This window comes from Parasteatoda tepidariorum, chromosome 3, assembly GCF_043381705.1.
Source record: "Parasteatoda tepidariorum isolate YZ-2023 chromosome 3, CAS_Ptep_4.0, whole genome shotgun sequence".
Classification (NCBI taxonomy): domain Eukaryota; kingdom Metazoa; phylum Arthropoda; class Arachnida; order Araneae; family Theridiidae; genus Parasteatoda; species Parasteatoda tepidariorum.
Window position 1 is genome coordinate 66703572 of NC_092206.1, and position 14655 is coordinate 66718226.

Genomic DNA, 14655 nt, shown 5'->3' on the forward strand with positions numbered 1-14655 from the left:
CACACAAAAAATAATTAGGACAACCCTGAAGAGCTTTTGATCTAACAATTGGATAGTCAGGATCTAGTACTCAATCTAATGGTTGAAAGGAGTGATCTCAAATATGCTAATTAATTAGGGAAGACCACAAAAACGTTCTTTTTATAAATAAACTTTTTTTTCTGAATAATATACACCCCAAAACATACGGGATAGCCTATATTTTGGACAATCTGGGAAATAAAAGCTTTAAAAAGTTCAGCTGATTTTAAAAAAGTGCTATTTTTAAAATTCGATTGCTAAGAAAATATTTGACTGATTCTGCTCAGCTCAAGTTATGTATATTGCAATGCAAAATTATATTCTTTAAAATGATGTAAAAAATTATATACTTTACACCCCTTAATTTTTTCGACTATTATTAAATAAAATAATAAAACATAATAAATATTTACTAATTTTTTTTGCATGAAATTATCTTTGCATAAATGAATTTTATAATTGTGTGCAAAACGTTTTCAATTCGCTTAAAAAATTCTTGAGATATGGTAAAACACGCAAAAAGTAAAAAGAACATTAAGGGAAACAAAATTTCAACCTCTCTCGACCAAACTTTTGGGACCACATTTCTCAAATTGCAGCTACCCCTTACATTTATGGGGACAAAAAATAAGAATCGGTCAAAAAAAAGTATATTTATTCAAAGTACATTATTATATCTAATTTCATAACTTAAAATATCCATTAATTAATTAGCATATATGAGGTAACTCCCTTGAACCATCAAGATTGAGTCCTAGAACCTTATGGATCATAAGTTATCCAGGGTGGTCCATTTTGTTTGCACTGTATACTATAAACAAATACATGGAGTTTACCTCGATGCATAGGCCATTCTCCTTGATATATAGCCCCTAAAGTAGGCATTCCGCTGGGATCTAGCATACCTCCTACAGGCATTGTACCATTATGATGTAGCTCACCAACTGAAGCTGATGGATTATCAGATACCTGAAGATAATGGCAAATTCATTTAGAGCTTTCAAAATAAAAATAAAAATTTTCACTGAAAGAATATTTCTGTTATATTTTATGGTGAATTTGATGTGTAAATGGATTGATTTAAATATTTAGATTTAAATCAATCAATATACACATCAAATTCACAAATTTAAATCATCAAATTCACAAGAAAATCTACATTTTAGATTTCAGAGTGGCAGATGTCTCAATTGACACTCAATAATAATGAAAAAAAAAATTCAAAAATACAAAAAGAAAAAAAATTGTGTACAAATTTTTAAATTAAATATATTTTACAATGCTTTTGGATATTTGTGTGTTCTTTTGTTCTTTTTTTCCTAAATAAAAATGAATGGTTTCTGGTGACTCTGAACATAAATCTAAACAAACATTACAGTTTGCAACACATTCATGGTGTAACAATAAATAATGATTTATTAAAATTAACTGTGAATATACTGTAAGTAAAGTATTCAATTAAGTAAATAGAGCTAATAGCTCACTATTGTGAAATTAAATGTGAATATGGGTGATCAGAAAATGCATAATACTGAGTATGGTTAATGCTTGCAGTACATAGGATTTGTAGTTTTTACAAAAAATAAAGTGTGGTAAAAAAAGGAATATAAGTGAAGCTATAAGAACAAAAACTGAAATATAAAATTGATTTTTGGAGGAATACAGATCACCGTGATGATGAAACATTATCACAAGCACTATAATGGCTGTGCATACACAATCACAAACCCTCGAATTATCTAGTCTGGACTTTTCTTGCATTGATATTAATTGCATATATCACAATTTCTTTTTTTTGTCGAACATAATTTTTTGTATAATCAAAGAAAAATGTCTTATGAAAGAAAATGTGAAAAACAAAATAACAAAAATGATTGCAAAAACATATTGCAAATAATTAAAGAGTAAGGAAATAGATATGGAATTATTGAGATTAATCTTATTACTTTTGATGCAAAATCAGCAGATAACCAATTGTGCAAATTTAAAAATTGATTCCCTACTTTTCACTGTAATTTAGGATTGAAAAAATACAATAGTACTCCAGAAATTGTTCAACTGAAGAAAATTTTTTAAACTGAGTAACATATTAAAATGTAATTAATTAACATAAGATTTCAACAACTTCTCATAAACTTTCTTAGGTATTAGGGAAGACTAAGTAATATTAACTTTAAAAAATTGCTAAGAAATTCAATGTCAAATAATTTCACAGAAAAGTTTTAATCTTAATGTAAAAAATAAAAACTTAAATGTAATATTTAAAAGATAAATTAAACTTTTAACCACACTCTGGGAATCTCTCATTTTCCTAGTAAAACCACAAACAAAAGATATACAACATACTCCTACACAACAACCACAGATTTTAATATTTGTTTTCAGATATAAGTAACTATTGTAATGCATAATTTTCATAGAAATTGCCACTCCTAAAATAAAATAACATTTTACTTGTTTTGACTTCAGCTAAAATGTTATAAGGTTCAAAACAATTGCTCTTGAAATTTTAAATCAATAACTTAATCATACAAAATGATCTAAACAAGATTTCCACATTTTAGGATGCAAGCAATCGCTATTAAATATTATGTGAGAAAAAAATTTTTAATAGAAATTAAAGAAACTTTTATAATTTTAGAAATAACTCTTTTGTTTGCTTTGGGTGGAAGTTCAAGATAAAGAATGTAAAAGAAAATATCATTATTTCATAAATTGTTTTCAAATGTATTCATAAGAAACTGTTTTAAAATATTTCTAATTACTTGATTAAAATCAAATAATTATCAATTAAAGTAAATCATAATCAAATGAATAAAAAGCATTATAATCCATTTTAAAAATTGTTAATATTTAAAGATTGCTTACAGTTAGAAAATAAAATATCTAAGTAACATATGTAAAATATATTCAAACTTTTTTGTTTGAACATAAATTTTTAAATATTTAACCAAGTATAAATAATACAATTAATGAAATTTCAACTGTGATTAAAGCTCAAATTTATATCGATTTTTTTTCAGTGAAATAATTATAATAAAATTTTAATTGTGGCCTTTGACAATAAAATAACTTTTATAGCCAATATTATGAGAAATATAAAAGATAATTTATTAACATTAATTAATTATTAATCACAATTTACTATCACCTAGAAAACTATGACATGAAAAGAAAGATGTTAGGATTAAAATAACTATACATTTTACAGTTTATTTATTTTTACTAATGTTCATTACAGAAGATACTCAAGTGTTTTGTCCGCAAATCATTATTTACTCTCAATATGAACACATAAATTTAGTACATTCTAAAAGATTAGGAACCTATATATAATAGTTTTAGTTAAGAGTTCTTTATTTTTTTAATAAAATCATTGGGTTCAGAGAAAAAGACAAAACTGCCATGAATTAAAAAAAAAACATGAATAATTAAAATTTTCCAAATGAATTTTATTTTAGAACATACTGAAAGGGTGTTATGACGCAGATCATGACATTCATGATTCCCTTCATCATCTTCAGTGAAACCATTCATACTGTCCGAATCTTTATCATCAGTCTGAAAATTAATAAAAAATTTTAGTTTAAGAAGATAACATTTAATCTTAAAAAGAAAAATAAGTGCAAATGATCTCTCTTTATATATATATATGTATAGATATTTATACACACACACAATACATACTCACGTTGGACAAATTTGTGAAAAAAAATCTTCCTTTCAGAAGGCAATGTTTTGGAAGATTTTATGCGGCAAAACTGGTCATGTTCAAAAAGGTCATGTTTAAATCCCTTTTCAGACTGATGGTTATCAGCTTGTCTGGGAAGTAAATATGGCCAATGTGCAGTGTTGACCACATTGCCACAATCATGCCCTTGGTCATGAAATTGAGGAGCTTCATCCTCCATGACCCCCAGGCCTCCAATAGGCTGTTCTGGGAATGCTTTATTTTATTTTTTGAAGCTTTTAGAAATAATGTCATTTTCATTCATGCAAAAGTCATCACCAAAATGAGGAGAAAAGGTTAATTTCTTTTCAGTGTTAATACCAGCCATTCTATAATCATTCAATATAGTTGCAATATTTATATAAGAATGCCTTTTTTAATTATAGTGGTATTGAACAAGAATAAAAGTTTATAACTTCTTACGCTCATTTTGGTTGATGCAAATTTTGCATAGGCAAAAAGGACTCAATTTCTAAAAGTTTCAAACCTGGTCTTTCAAATTGGGCCAACAGTTTTGCCATTTGAGTTAGCTTCCAAAAACATTATCTGCTAACAAAAGATTGTTTACATAGTCAAAAATATAGAGAAAACAAGGAAAATAATAAAGATTAATGAAAAGAGAAGAAGATATATCATTAAAATAAAATATTTTTTTAAAAAAAAGCTGGGAAACAAAAAAAAAATATAATCTCTTCATCAGCTCACACGATTATATCCGCAAAAAGGAGTGCTTACTAATATTGTATCAATATAGCCAAAGGAAAATATATGAATACAATAGTGTGAGGAGCACTTGAAAAAAAATTGAAACGAAATAAGAGCACATTAAATAAAAAATATACGAAATAAAACATATCAAGCAAAAAACAGTTATTAATTTTCTTCAATTTTCTCTCATTTCTTTTAATCCTTTTTGTCTTTATTGTGCTATGTTTCAGTGATCATACTTAATGCAGCAGCTCTTAAGCTCTCAATTTCTCTAGCAAATTTTAATTTTTTTTCTTCAGAAAATATGCAATTAAATTAATATTTGTTCACACATTACTTCTTACGATCTTTGGGCTCTCAAATTACTCTTCAAAATATCAATAGCTTATATTCAATTTGACTCCTTGAGAGACATTTAAAATGTGTTAAAGACCATTAGATCAAATAATAAAGTAATAGACTAAGTCATAATCATGTTATATGCAAAAATATTTCCATCTCCCTATTTTTATTTTCAAAAATAAAACATACACAGATTAAAAAATATGGGTAACTGGTTAATCATAAATCAAAGCTTAACCCCGTCCCACATCCATTGGGGCTGCATTCGGGAATACTGTAGACTCTAGACGATCCATGGCAACATGTCGGAACAATGGGCAAGAGAGGCAAATGGTTAATCATAAATATTATTACAGTAATTATTATTTTAGTAAAAGAATCTAAATAAAGATGAAGTATTTACTTACAGGATTTTTAATTCGTACCATCTTGTAAGGAAGGCGTTGATAATTTTGATTTGAGAATGTCCGCTGATCTACATGACTGTAAAGGTCATATCTTGGGCGGACATTGTTGAACACTCTATTATAGGACAGTCTGCCTCTCTCTCGAAAGTCATGATGAAGATCTGCCTGTAATTTAAGGTTTTATTTTAAACATCAGAACAATCAATATATACATGCATATTGTATTCCTAATTATTGTAAAAACATAATCATACCTGCCAACCCCATATTTTTAAATTAACAACAAAATTGCAGAAGAAATAACTTAAAATGCTGTAGACTTAACATGTTTTCAATTTTTATTACTTGTTCAAAGAATCAGCAATATAGTTATTGGAATACAGTGTACACATGTGAAATTTAGTGTATTAACACTATCACCTCAAATAAAATTATCTTCTTTCCAACAAAGCAAAAAATTCTGCAGCTATTTTTAAAAAGCCGATTGTGCATTTCTAAAGAATGAACATTTGTTGACCCTATCATACCCCCCTGTTTCCCCTCTTGACAACTTATTATTAAAATCTGCAATCACTATTATCGATGATGTCAAAAGACTATTCATTTATCACTCATTTAATTTGCTTCAGTCAGAAACTTGTTAAGATTTGGAAAAGCATTCTTATAGGAGACAGACTACAATCTGCACGGAAAATGTCAAAAGACTATTCATTTATCACTCGTTTAATTTGCTTCAGTCAGAAACTTGTTAAGATTTGGAAAAGCATTCTTATAGGAGACAGACTACAATCTGCACGGAAAAAAATATAAATAAACAGCCTACTCTTATAAGTATTTTAAAACAAAATAGTAGATCAAAATTAAAGGAAAATTATGTTTATTGCATTTTATCGTTCTTTTTATGGATATTAATATTAAATTATTAGAATAACATAATTATTGTACTATTAAATTACGTGTATTTCTTTATAAGGAAAATTATGTTTATTGCATTTTATCGTTCTTTTTATGGATATTAATATTAAATTATTAGAATAACATAATTATCGTACTATTAAATTACGTGTATTTCTTTATAACGACAAACTTGCCACAACGATAATTTCATTTGCTATCATGAATTATCATAAAAACGGACCTTAACAGTATTTTAATTTAGATACTAAAGGTTCAATCATTTGAGATAGAAGTCAAGTTAGGAATTACATAAAACTCAATTATCTGAAATAGAGTAAAATTGCTTTACTTAAAAGTTACACAGTTAAAAAAGAAAAAATTAATACTTAAATCTAGTCAAATAATTTTTACAAAATTTCAACAAAGTATTTTTAATATTTAAATAATTTCTTAATGAATTAATTACTTGTTGAGTTGGCCTTTGAAATATATTGGGTCGAATCCATTCAGCTCGATTAGGAATAAACTCTTGTGAAGAAGGTTCCACCTGAGTAAATCCTAAAGGACTGAAAATTAAAATATGAACATTATTGCATGTAATTTATAAGCAGAAAAAAAAACTAAATAAATAAGGACTAAACTTCACAAGCATTTTTTTTTTAAAAAAATGACAGTTGTGCTAATTTTTACACATTTTTTAAATGACAAAAAATTATATTAATAATAAGGGTAAGGATCAGTGGTAATTGTAAAACAAAGTGAAAAACCCTGAAAATTTCATGTGCAAAAATTTGATATCAATTTAAAAACCATACATGCTTCATATTTAACATAATATTTTGAACTAAAATTCATAATTAAATTACCTACTAATGAAGAATATCACACCTTTATAGTAATTAATTCAAGAAGATCTTACTTCTTACAAGGATTTTAAAATCGCGAGATATTGGACTTTTTAAAAACACGTGAATACGAACTGCGATATTGGGCTTTAAAAACGCGAAAATTCAAAAGGATTTTTATTCAAAATAGCTAAAATTTATTGATCAAAAGAATCACGTGTGTGGCTTTCAAGAGAACTGCTCCAGACACTCGTCTCGCATCGTGGTGGGTACTATGGTTACGAGGAAAGGTCACTTGGAATAGGGGTGTGGGGTGAATAGTTATGTCTTAGTCCTAGCGTAGGACATCGTGAGTATACCAATCAACACCTTCTTTCCTCCATTTCACCACCATAAGAAATTTGCTCTCGCTTGTGGCCATAGCAGCAGACAGCCCCAGACTTTCAGTCTGGGGGAGTTCTCCTCAAAGCTGGACTATATGTAAACTTCTCTTTAACAGGATTTCGTAAAAATTTCATAATTTCGGCGGATTATAAGTTGTTGATTCGCGGAAGTCCGCAAACCAATGGTCTTGAGGTACGATGCAATACTTGCGTGAAATCACATGCCCTGCTTCTAGTTTTTAGACCCGGAAGAATGATACGAAAAACCCGGAATTCCGAGGTACACCCGAATGGACCTCTAAAGGAGGTCCTCAATCACCCCTAAAGGAGGGTAATGACCTAAAAAATTTTAAAAATTGCAAAAAAAACAAACAAAAAAAAACAAACAAAAAAAAAAGCCTTTAAAAATCATCAAAAATAAAAAATTCCTTTAAAAATATTTGAAAACGGGCTTTAGAAAAACTTATCTTAAACATATATCATAAATTATATTTATAATAAGAAATAAGATAATAATTAAAATAAATAATTCATAAATGAAATAACACGTAAAAAATCCTGAAAAAATCATAAAGAATCTTGATAATTTTTAGTAACAATCTTCAAGAACATCAGAACAGCATTTTATATTATCAAATGATTTTTAATATTCTTAAAATTGAAAGAATGCCTTGTCCAAAAGTAACTTTTTATATCTTGAAAAACTTAATTCAAAATCAATCATTGGAGGACATTAAAATAAAAAGATTGAATACAAAAGTTGAACTAAGTTATAAGGGAAAAACTTAATTAGTAAGAAAAATGCTCTTAAATTGAAAAATATCACCCAAAATACATAAAAATGGGAGAAAAATCTAAAACTAATTTTTAAAAAAGTATAAATTATACATATAAAGGGGAAAAAAAGCAAAAGATACAAAAATTTTAAAAAATGCTTTATCATTCTGAATAAATATATAAATATAAAAAACTCCTTTTTCAAAATAGATTATTAGAAACAAATCTACAACAAAATCATCCTCACAGTTATTTAAAGGCAAAACAGTAACAATTAAGAAAAATAAAGCTCCCAATAAAAACTTTTTAAACTGCGTTTTTCATTTAGGGAGAGGAAGACGAACAGAACAGATATCGGTTCTGAAGGTTATTTGATCCGTGAGTCCTAATCATCTGTTTTACAATTCTCCATTGTCCAGAATATATTAAATGTCTCAGTATACCTAATTACTTAAAACTGCAAAACTTTCCTCGTCACGTGAAAATTTTCGTATTGTAAACAAAGAAAAAAAATTTGCTTTTCTCAAACAGCTATACAGGCTAATGTTATGATAGACTATAAAATTTCAGCAATTATTTTTCCGTAATTCACCATTTTATGTCCTGCACACTAAACAGAAATGGAAGAAATATTAATAGAATTCGCATCACTCTTTTATTCAGATCAAAATACGAAGATTTATTACTGAAATTCATTCGTTGTTTGTGCACAATTATTTTACTAATTTTATAATCAAGCATGCACAATTTTTTGCATTTTTTTTTCTTCAAAAAAAACTTCTTTTTTTTATAATAACGTTATGGATCAATAATTCAGTTTTTTTTAAATCTTCAAATAAAACTAATAGCTTACAGAAATTTTGTTGCTTGATTATCAAATTAATTAACATATAATTAACACAATCGGATACTCGCAACTCAAGAAATGATTAAATCAGATTTAATTGAATACCTATGAGCGACGTCACGCGTGTGTGTCGAACCTGATTGGCTTCTGAATCACCAAACGCCAGGATTTACCTACGATGACGTCTCCCTCAGGTATCCAATTGTTGAAGATAGAAATTTATTCCTATTTATTCTAGATAGAAATTTATTTTACAAGAGAAAAATCTTTCCTATTCTATATTCGAAAATTCTATTTTTCTCTAAAACCAAAGCATCAAATTTTTAATAAGAGGGATAATTTAAGACTGACTAACGAAGGCATGTATGGATGGCACTGTCGGCTTTTTGGAATTAATCAATTCCATGAAACTTTATAAAGCTATTTCATAGATTTTGTTTGAAACGCTTGAGTCATTTGTACACAGCATTTCATATGACTACCGTTTGTTTTCTTTTATCTGATTTTCAATTCATAAACTGCGTAATACCAGTGTAACATGTAACTTTTTTTTATTTTTATGTTTTTTATTTTTATTTTATAACCGGCGAAATAAAATAATAATTTTTTATTATGAACAACCGATTCAATTCTGAGTTTATGACTATCAATGTTCAACTCTGAAACCTTGTGATTTAAGCCCATCCCAGAAGGCAAGGGGACTCCTGGAACAAACAGTGGGACAAGATAGCCTTCATAGAGAACTTTTTTATGGAACTAACCAGCATTTGCGTTACATGGAGAGGGAAACCACAAAACTTCCCTCGGTTAACCAGACGGCAAGGGGATTCTAACACATGACCCGTCTACGACTGAGGAAATTTTATGTCAGCACTGTAGTCGGTAAGAGGAGGAAGCAGAATTTGTATCAACCAGCCACCGCCAAAATTCGTACCTAGGTCACCTCATTGGAGGGCGATCCCTCTATTCCCTGAGCCACCACGTCTCAGGGTTAAGTAGGTCGCAAATTGTTTCTTAGTTAAGTTATATCAATATGGATATAAAATTTTCAATATGCACAAAATAAATGAAAATACAAGTATATTTTACTATGGTAATTATAATACACTAGGTAAAAGAAAATATTATCTATTAAGGCCTTCAAAACATGAATTTGACCTATAAATTTAGTGTGATAGTAAAAATAGCATTCATAAAAAGAAAAAAAAGATTCAATAATAGATTATCACTAAATAAAAATAAATAATAAAAAAATTTTGAAAAATGATAAAAAAAGAAATATAATATAAATATATGATAATATATCCCAAACTATTCGAGGGTTTGTCAGGAAAGACTGGCAATAACATTGTATGCAAATTATTTAGCCTATAAATTGAATCAGAATTTTATTTTCACAACAAATAACCAAGCAAAAAAGGACGAAAACTGTTCATTTTTTGAAGATAATACGCATCTTTTTTTCTTGGAGACAATAGCAGAAAAGTAATACAAACCATAATTTATCAAAATAGTGTGGGTTATAATGTAAATCAATGCAAAAATTAAATTCATGGGAATCAATTTATATAAATCGAAGGCTTTGACCTTCATGAGCGAGATCAGATATTTTTCGAAAATATTTTGTATCATTTATTTATTTAAGTCAGAAAAAAAAATGCCCTTCATTTGTTTAATATTTCATACGTCCTTTTTATTTGAATTAAGAAATTATAATAAATCTGTTAAGATTAATCAAAGAAACGGCAATAAAACTGTTAACATAAAAAATAGTAATTTCTAATTTAAAAAAAAAAGTGCATTGGATTAATAATCAACAACGAAAATTTCAAGAAAAAATTTATAATTCACGAGTTATTAAATTTTAATGCTTATTTATATTTATTATTTTGATCTGATCATTAACTAAAGTGAGAAAGCTAAGTGAAGAAAAAAAAATTGCCCATTTCCAAGTTAGTGACACTATTATAACTGAGAGGATAAAAAAGGTGTATTTATAAAATAAAAAAAAGTAAATTATAAAAAAAGACAATTGTGAATTTCCAATTCTGCTATTTCAAAATGGAATGGATTGAAAGAATGTAGTGGTATTGCAAAGCCGAAAACGACTATACTACGCCAAATCTAAATGTACCTTACTTGAGGCAACAAAATGAATCAGTGTTACAAACCGATGCAAAAACAAAATGAATCAGTGTCACAAACTGATGCAAAAACAAAATGAATCAGTGTTACAAACTGATGCAAAAACAAAATGAATCTGTGTGTTTAAACTGATGCAAAAACAAAATGAATCAGAGATCATTAGAAAATTTCGGAGAGGGGCAATCCGAGCTTACATGAGAAAAAATCCCTAAAACTGATTGACTGCGTCATAATATTTATAGAGGAACAAGGAAAGTACATTGAAACTGAATATTTTTATTTGTTGATTTGTCAAAAATATAAAATAATAATAAAAAAAAGTGAAAAATGTTCTCTAATAAGGTTTGAAGGGACTACGAGGCAAAGAGCCAAGTACCATTTGCACAAATACTATTTGATAAATCACTTTGACTTTTTCTTTCTTACTTTTTTGATAAAGCATTTATTGTTCAGAATCGGCTAAGATTGTAGCCTTGGCGAATCGCAGCCCAGAACAAATTTTATTTCATTAAAAAAGTCAAATTAAATGACGATTTACTATAACAACATCAAAAAAATTTTCCTATTTTTTCGAAAATACATTTGATAGCACTTAATATTATTTCAACCACACAGGTACACAATTTATATCGGGAATGCTTATTTTGTATTCATGCTTCCATATTTATCACCTACAGATAAAACAGTCTATTTTTATTTACCTTAAAAATGATTCAATTCAAATAAAGAAATCTTGGCCTCGTGCCTATTTATGAGAATGCTCGGAAAGGTGTAAGGATACTTTCTATTTAATGCGATACATTCTGCCTTCGGGGTCAAAAAAGAAAGCATTCCAGTGAAGCTGGAATAAAAAGTGAGCTAAATTATAAATGAATAAGAAAAGAAGCCATTCCATCCGAGGTGGGGGTGGGACATCTGAAATAGATAGCAAAGAGAAGGTCATTCCCTCGAATAACACTCTGTTCAAGAAGAAGAACAAAAAGTGCTTCTAGTCTCTTTCTAAAATTCGAATGGAAGATTTAGATAGTTCTCTTTTATGACAGCGCTTCAAATATAGAAGGAATCCAATAAAAATTGTTATAAAATGACAACAATGAAGTTTGATGTACAGATTAAACTTTAATATTTGACGACTTAAAGGAAAAGTTTTATGAAGAATTTGAAGACAGAAATCGGGTCCGTTTTAAAAGCTGTGTTGAGAAGTTCCATGGAATTAATCAATGCATTCATATTTTTCATTTGTCATGAAATAGCTTAAAATTAGCTAACACAAATTTTCAACAATTGTAAAAATATTGCCGTAAAAGAATTCTCAAGAGAATTCTTAACCAACAGTTCGTAAAAGAATTCTTCACATCAAACCATATTTTATTGAAAAAGTTTAGAATGAAAAATTCTCGAAAAAGGAAAAATGATGGTGAGGTTTCGCAATAGTTTTTAAATTTTCCATTGAATTAAGTTGGTTAAAAAAATTACTTTCCTATCCTTTCTTTATTTCAATATTAAGGAAAACAATCGTTAATAAAATAACATTATTAATCTTCAATTTTTATTAATTTCTAAAATTCGTAATTGTTTGTCATTCCATTGAACTGCGTTCCCATCCTTTTTTTATTTTTATCTTATGGAACAACAGCAATAAAAAGATAAAATTATTAAAAATGGTTAAATTTTCGTAATCGTTTGCTAATATACTATGGAATTACGTCTCCTCAAAAAGTATGTTTCGATATTTTCATTATTTCAACATAAAGAAATAATAGCTTCAGTGAGATAAAATTACGAAATCTTGTATATTTTTATTCATACATTTATAAAATCAAAAAATTAAGAATTTTCGTAATCGTTTAATAATTTTCCCTTGAATAAAGTTTATTAAAAAAATTCATCATATTTCTTTTCTTCATTAAAGAACAGTCTTAAGACAAAATTACAAAAACTTGGATTATTTAACTGCACTTGTATTACTGTATCTTTTAATTTTGCATTTAAACTAAAACGGAATTATATAAATATTCTTAAGTAATAGAGTATTATATCAATTCGTTTTGTGTTAAATATTTTATGTAAATTGAACTTTAAACTTTTTTTTAAAAAAAAGAAAATGCTTTTATCTATTTATTATTATTTTTAATTTAACCAAAGCTTTTATTTACAGTAAGCAATTACAAAATTACAATGCGTGTATTGTTTAAGTCTCTTAATAAAAAAAATTAATCAACAAAACTTATTTTAAGCACAAGAATGGGCAATCCATTCATTTTATTCCATGCATTATGCACCAAAAACAATGTACTGGTAGAGGAATAAATGAGTATAATCCATTAGAATAATGATTCTTGAGAATCACTGTACAAAAAATGAGTCAGGAAACACGTTGATAGGCTGCTGTTCTTCGTGGATAGATGAGGGGGGGGGATTTATTAAAACAATTTTGAATGGCCAAGGTATTATGGTTGCTATCGGAGTATAACGCTCCAATTTTTTTTATATTGGAAACCTAAAATGCTTCGATGAAGTATTAATTGTAGTAGTCGAGGATTATAAAGCATTTTAAAAATAATGCAAAAATATTCCTGACCAACATGCGGTCAAAATTGAAAATACATTTTTAATAGTGAACAATAAAGCAATAACAGGTACTTTTCAAGCTGTTCAGAAAGTTTTTACCAGTGATTTCGACACTGTAAAATGATATTCTAACTTGTTTGAATAATAAAGCAGGAAGAAAAGAAACGAAGACAAAAAAAATTTTCACTCGTGATCTTTTTAACATTGTGAATTAATGGAAGATTTTTCTTGTTTCATCATTTTGTAATTAAGTATTATTATTCAAAACACCTAAACCAATCTTTTACGATAGTTATCGCAATACACTTAATTCTCTTACCATTGGATACCTGCAAGTTACGTCATCGTAGGTAAATTCTGGCATTTGTAGATTCAAAAGCCAATCACGTTAGATACACACACATGACGTCGCTTACAGGTATCCAATTAAATCTAGTTTAAATTACGTGGTTAGGCATTATCGCCTCATTTTTCTTAAACTTCAAGTACCCAATTACGCTCTTGTATTTTTAAAACGATATTTAGTTACAAAAAAATTAAATGAGACTATCTACTAAATCAATATTTTTATATTTCTCCCGTTAATAATTTTTTTAATTAACTATTTGAGTCCCTTAGTTTATTAGAACCGTAATAAACTGAATTCAACTTCGTCAGACGAGAAAGATGCCTTATTCGAGTTATTATTTTTGCAAAACTGCCGTTATTAAGTTTCAGTTCTTTTCCGCATGCATTTTATAAAACAAAATAAAGAATATTACCAAAAATAATGTAAACGTTAAAAAAAAAAATCGTAAATGAATATAAGAAAATACAGCGTTTCCGTAACTTATTTTTTGCACAAATTATGCTTTCATGGATGGAATAATTTATTGTAAATGGCGCGTTTTCGGAAAAAACTTATGATAATCCAAAAAAATTTTTTTTTTTAAACTTAGTTTCTAATGCATTTTCAAAACGCCGCGATTTATTAATTATTAAA

The 14655-nt window shown here is 27.7% G+C and overlaps 1 protein-coding gene across 8 annotated transcripts in view; it reads right to left on the reverse strand.

Moving 5' to 3' along the window:
- LOC107454397 (adenomatous polyposis coli protein) overlaps window positions 1-14655 on the reverse strand; it is an 89516-nt gene that overhangs the window by 28131 nt on the left and 46730 nt on the right. For 4 of the 8 annotated variants that reach the window (XM_016071591.3, XM_043046521.2, XM_016071590.3 and 1 more), the window contains 4 exons: window positions 6572-6671; window positions 5209-5373; window positions 3490-3582; window positions 858-990 (listed from right to left, as the gene is read on the reverse strand). In XM_016071591.3, coding sequence (XP_015927077.1) covers window positions 858-990; window positions 3490-3582; window positions 5209-5373; window positions 6572-6671 — 491 coding nt within the window. Of the gene's footprint in view, window positions 1-857; window positions 991-3489; window positions 3583-5208; window positions 5374-6571; window positions 6672-6971; window positions 7373-8963; window positions 8984-9062; window positions 9128-14655 lie in introns of those variants that run through there. The other 4 variants (XM_043046525.2, XM_071178794.1, XM_071178793.1 and 1 more) reach the window with 4 other exon arrangements.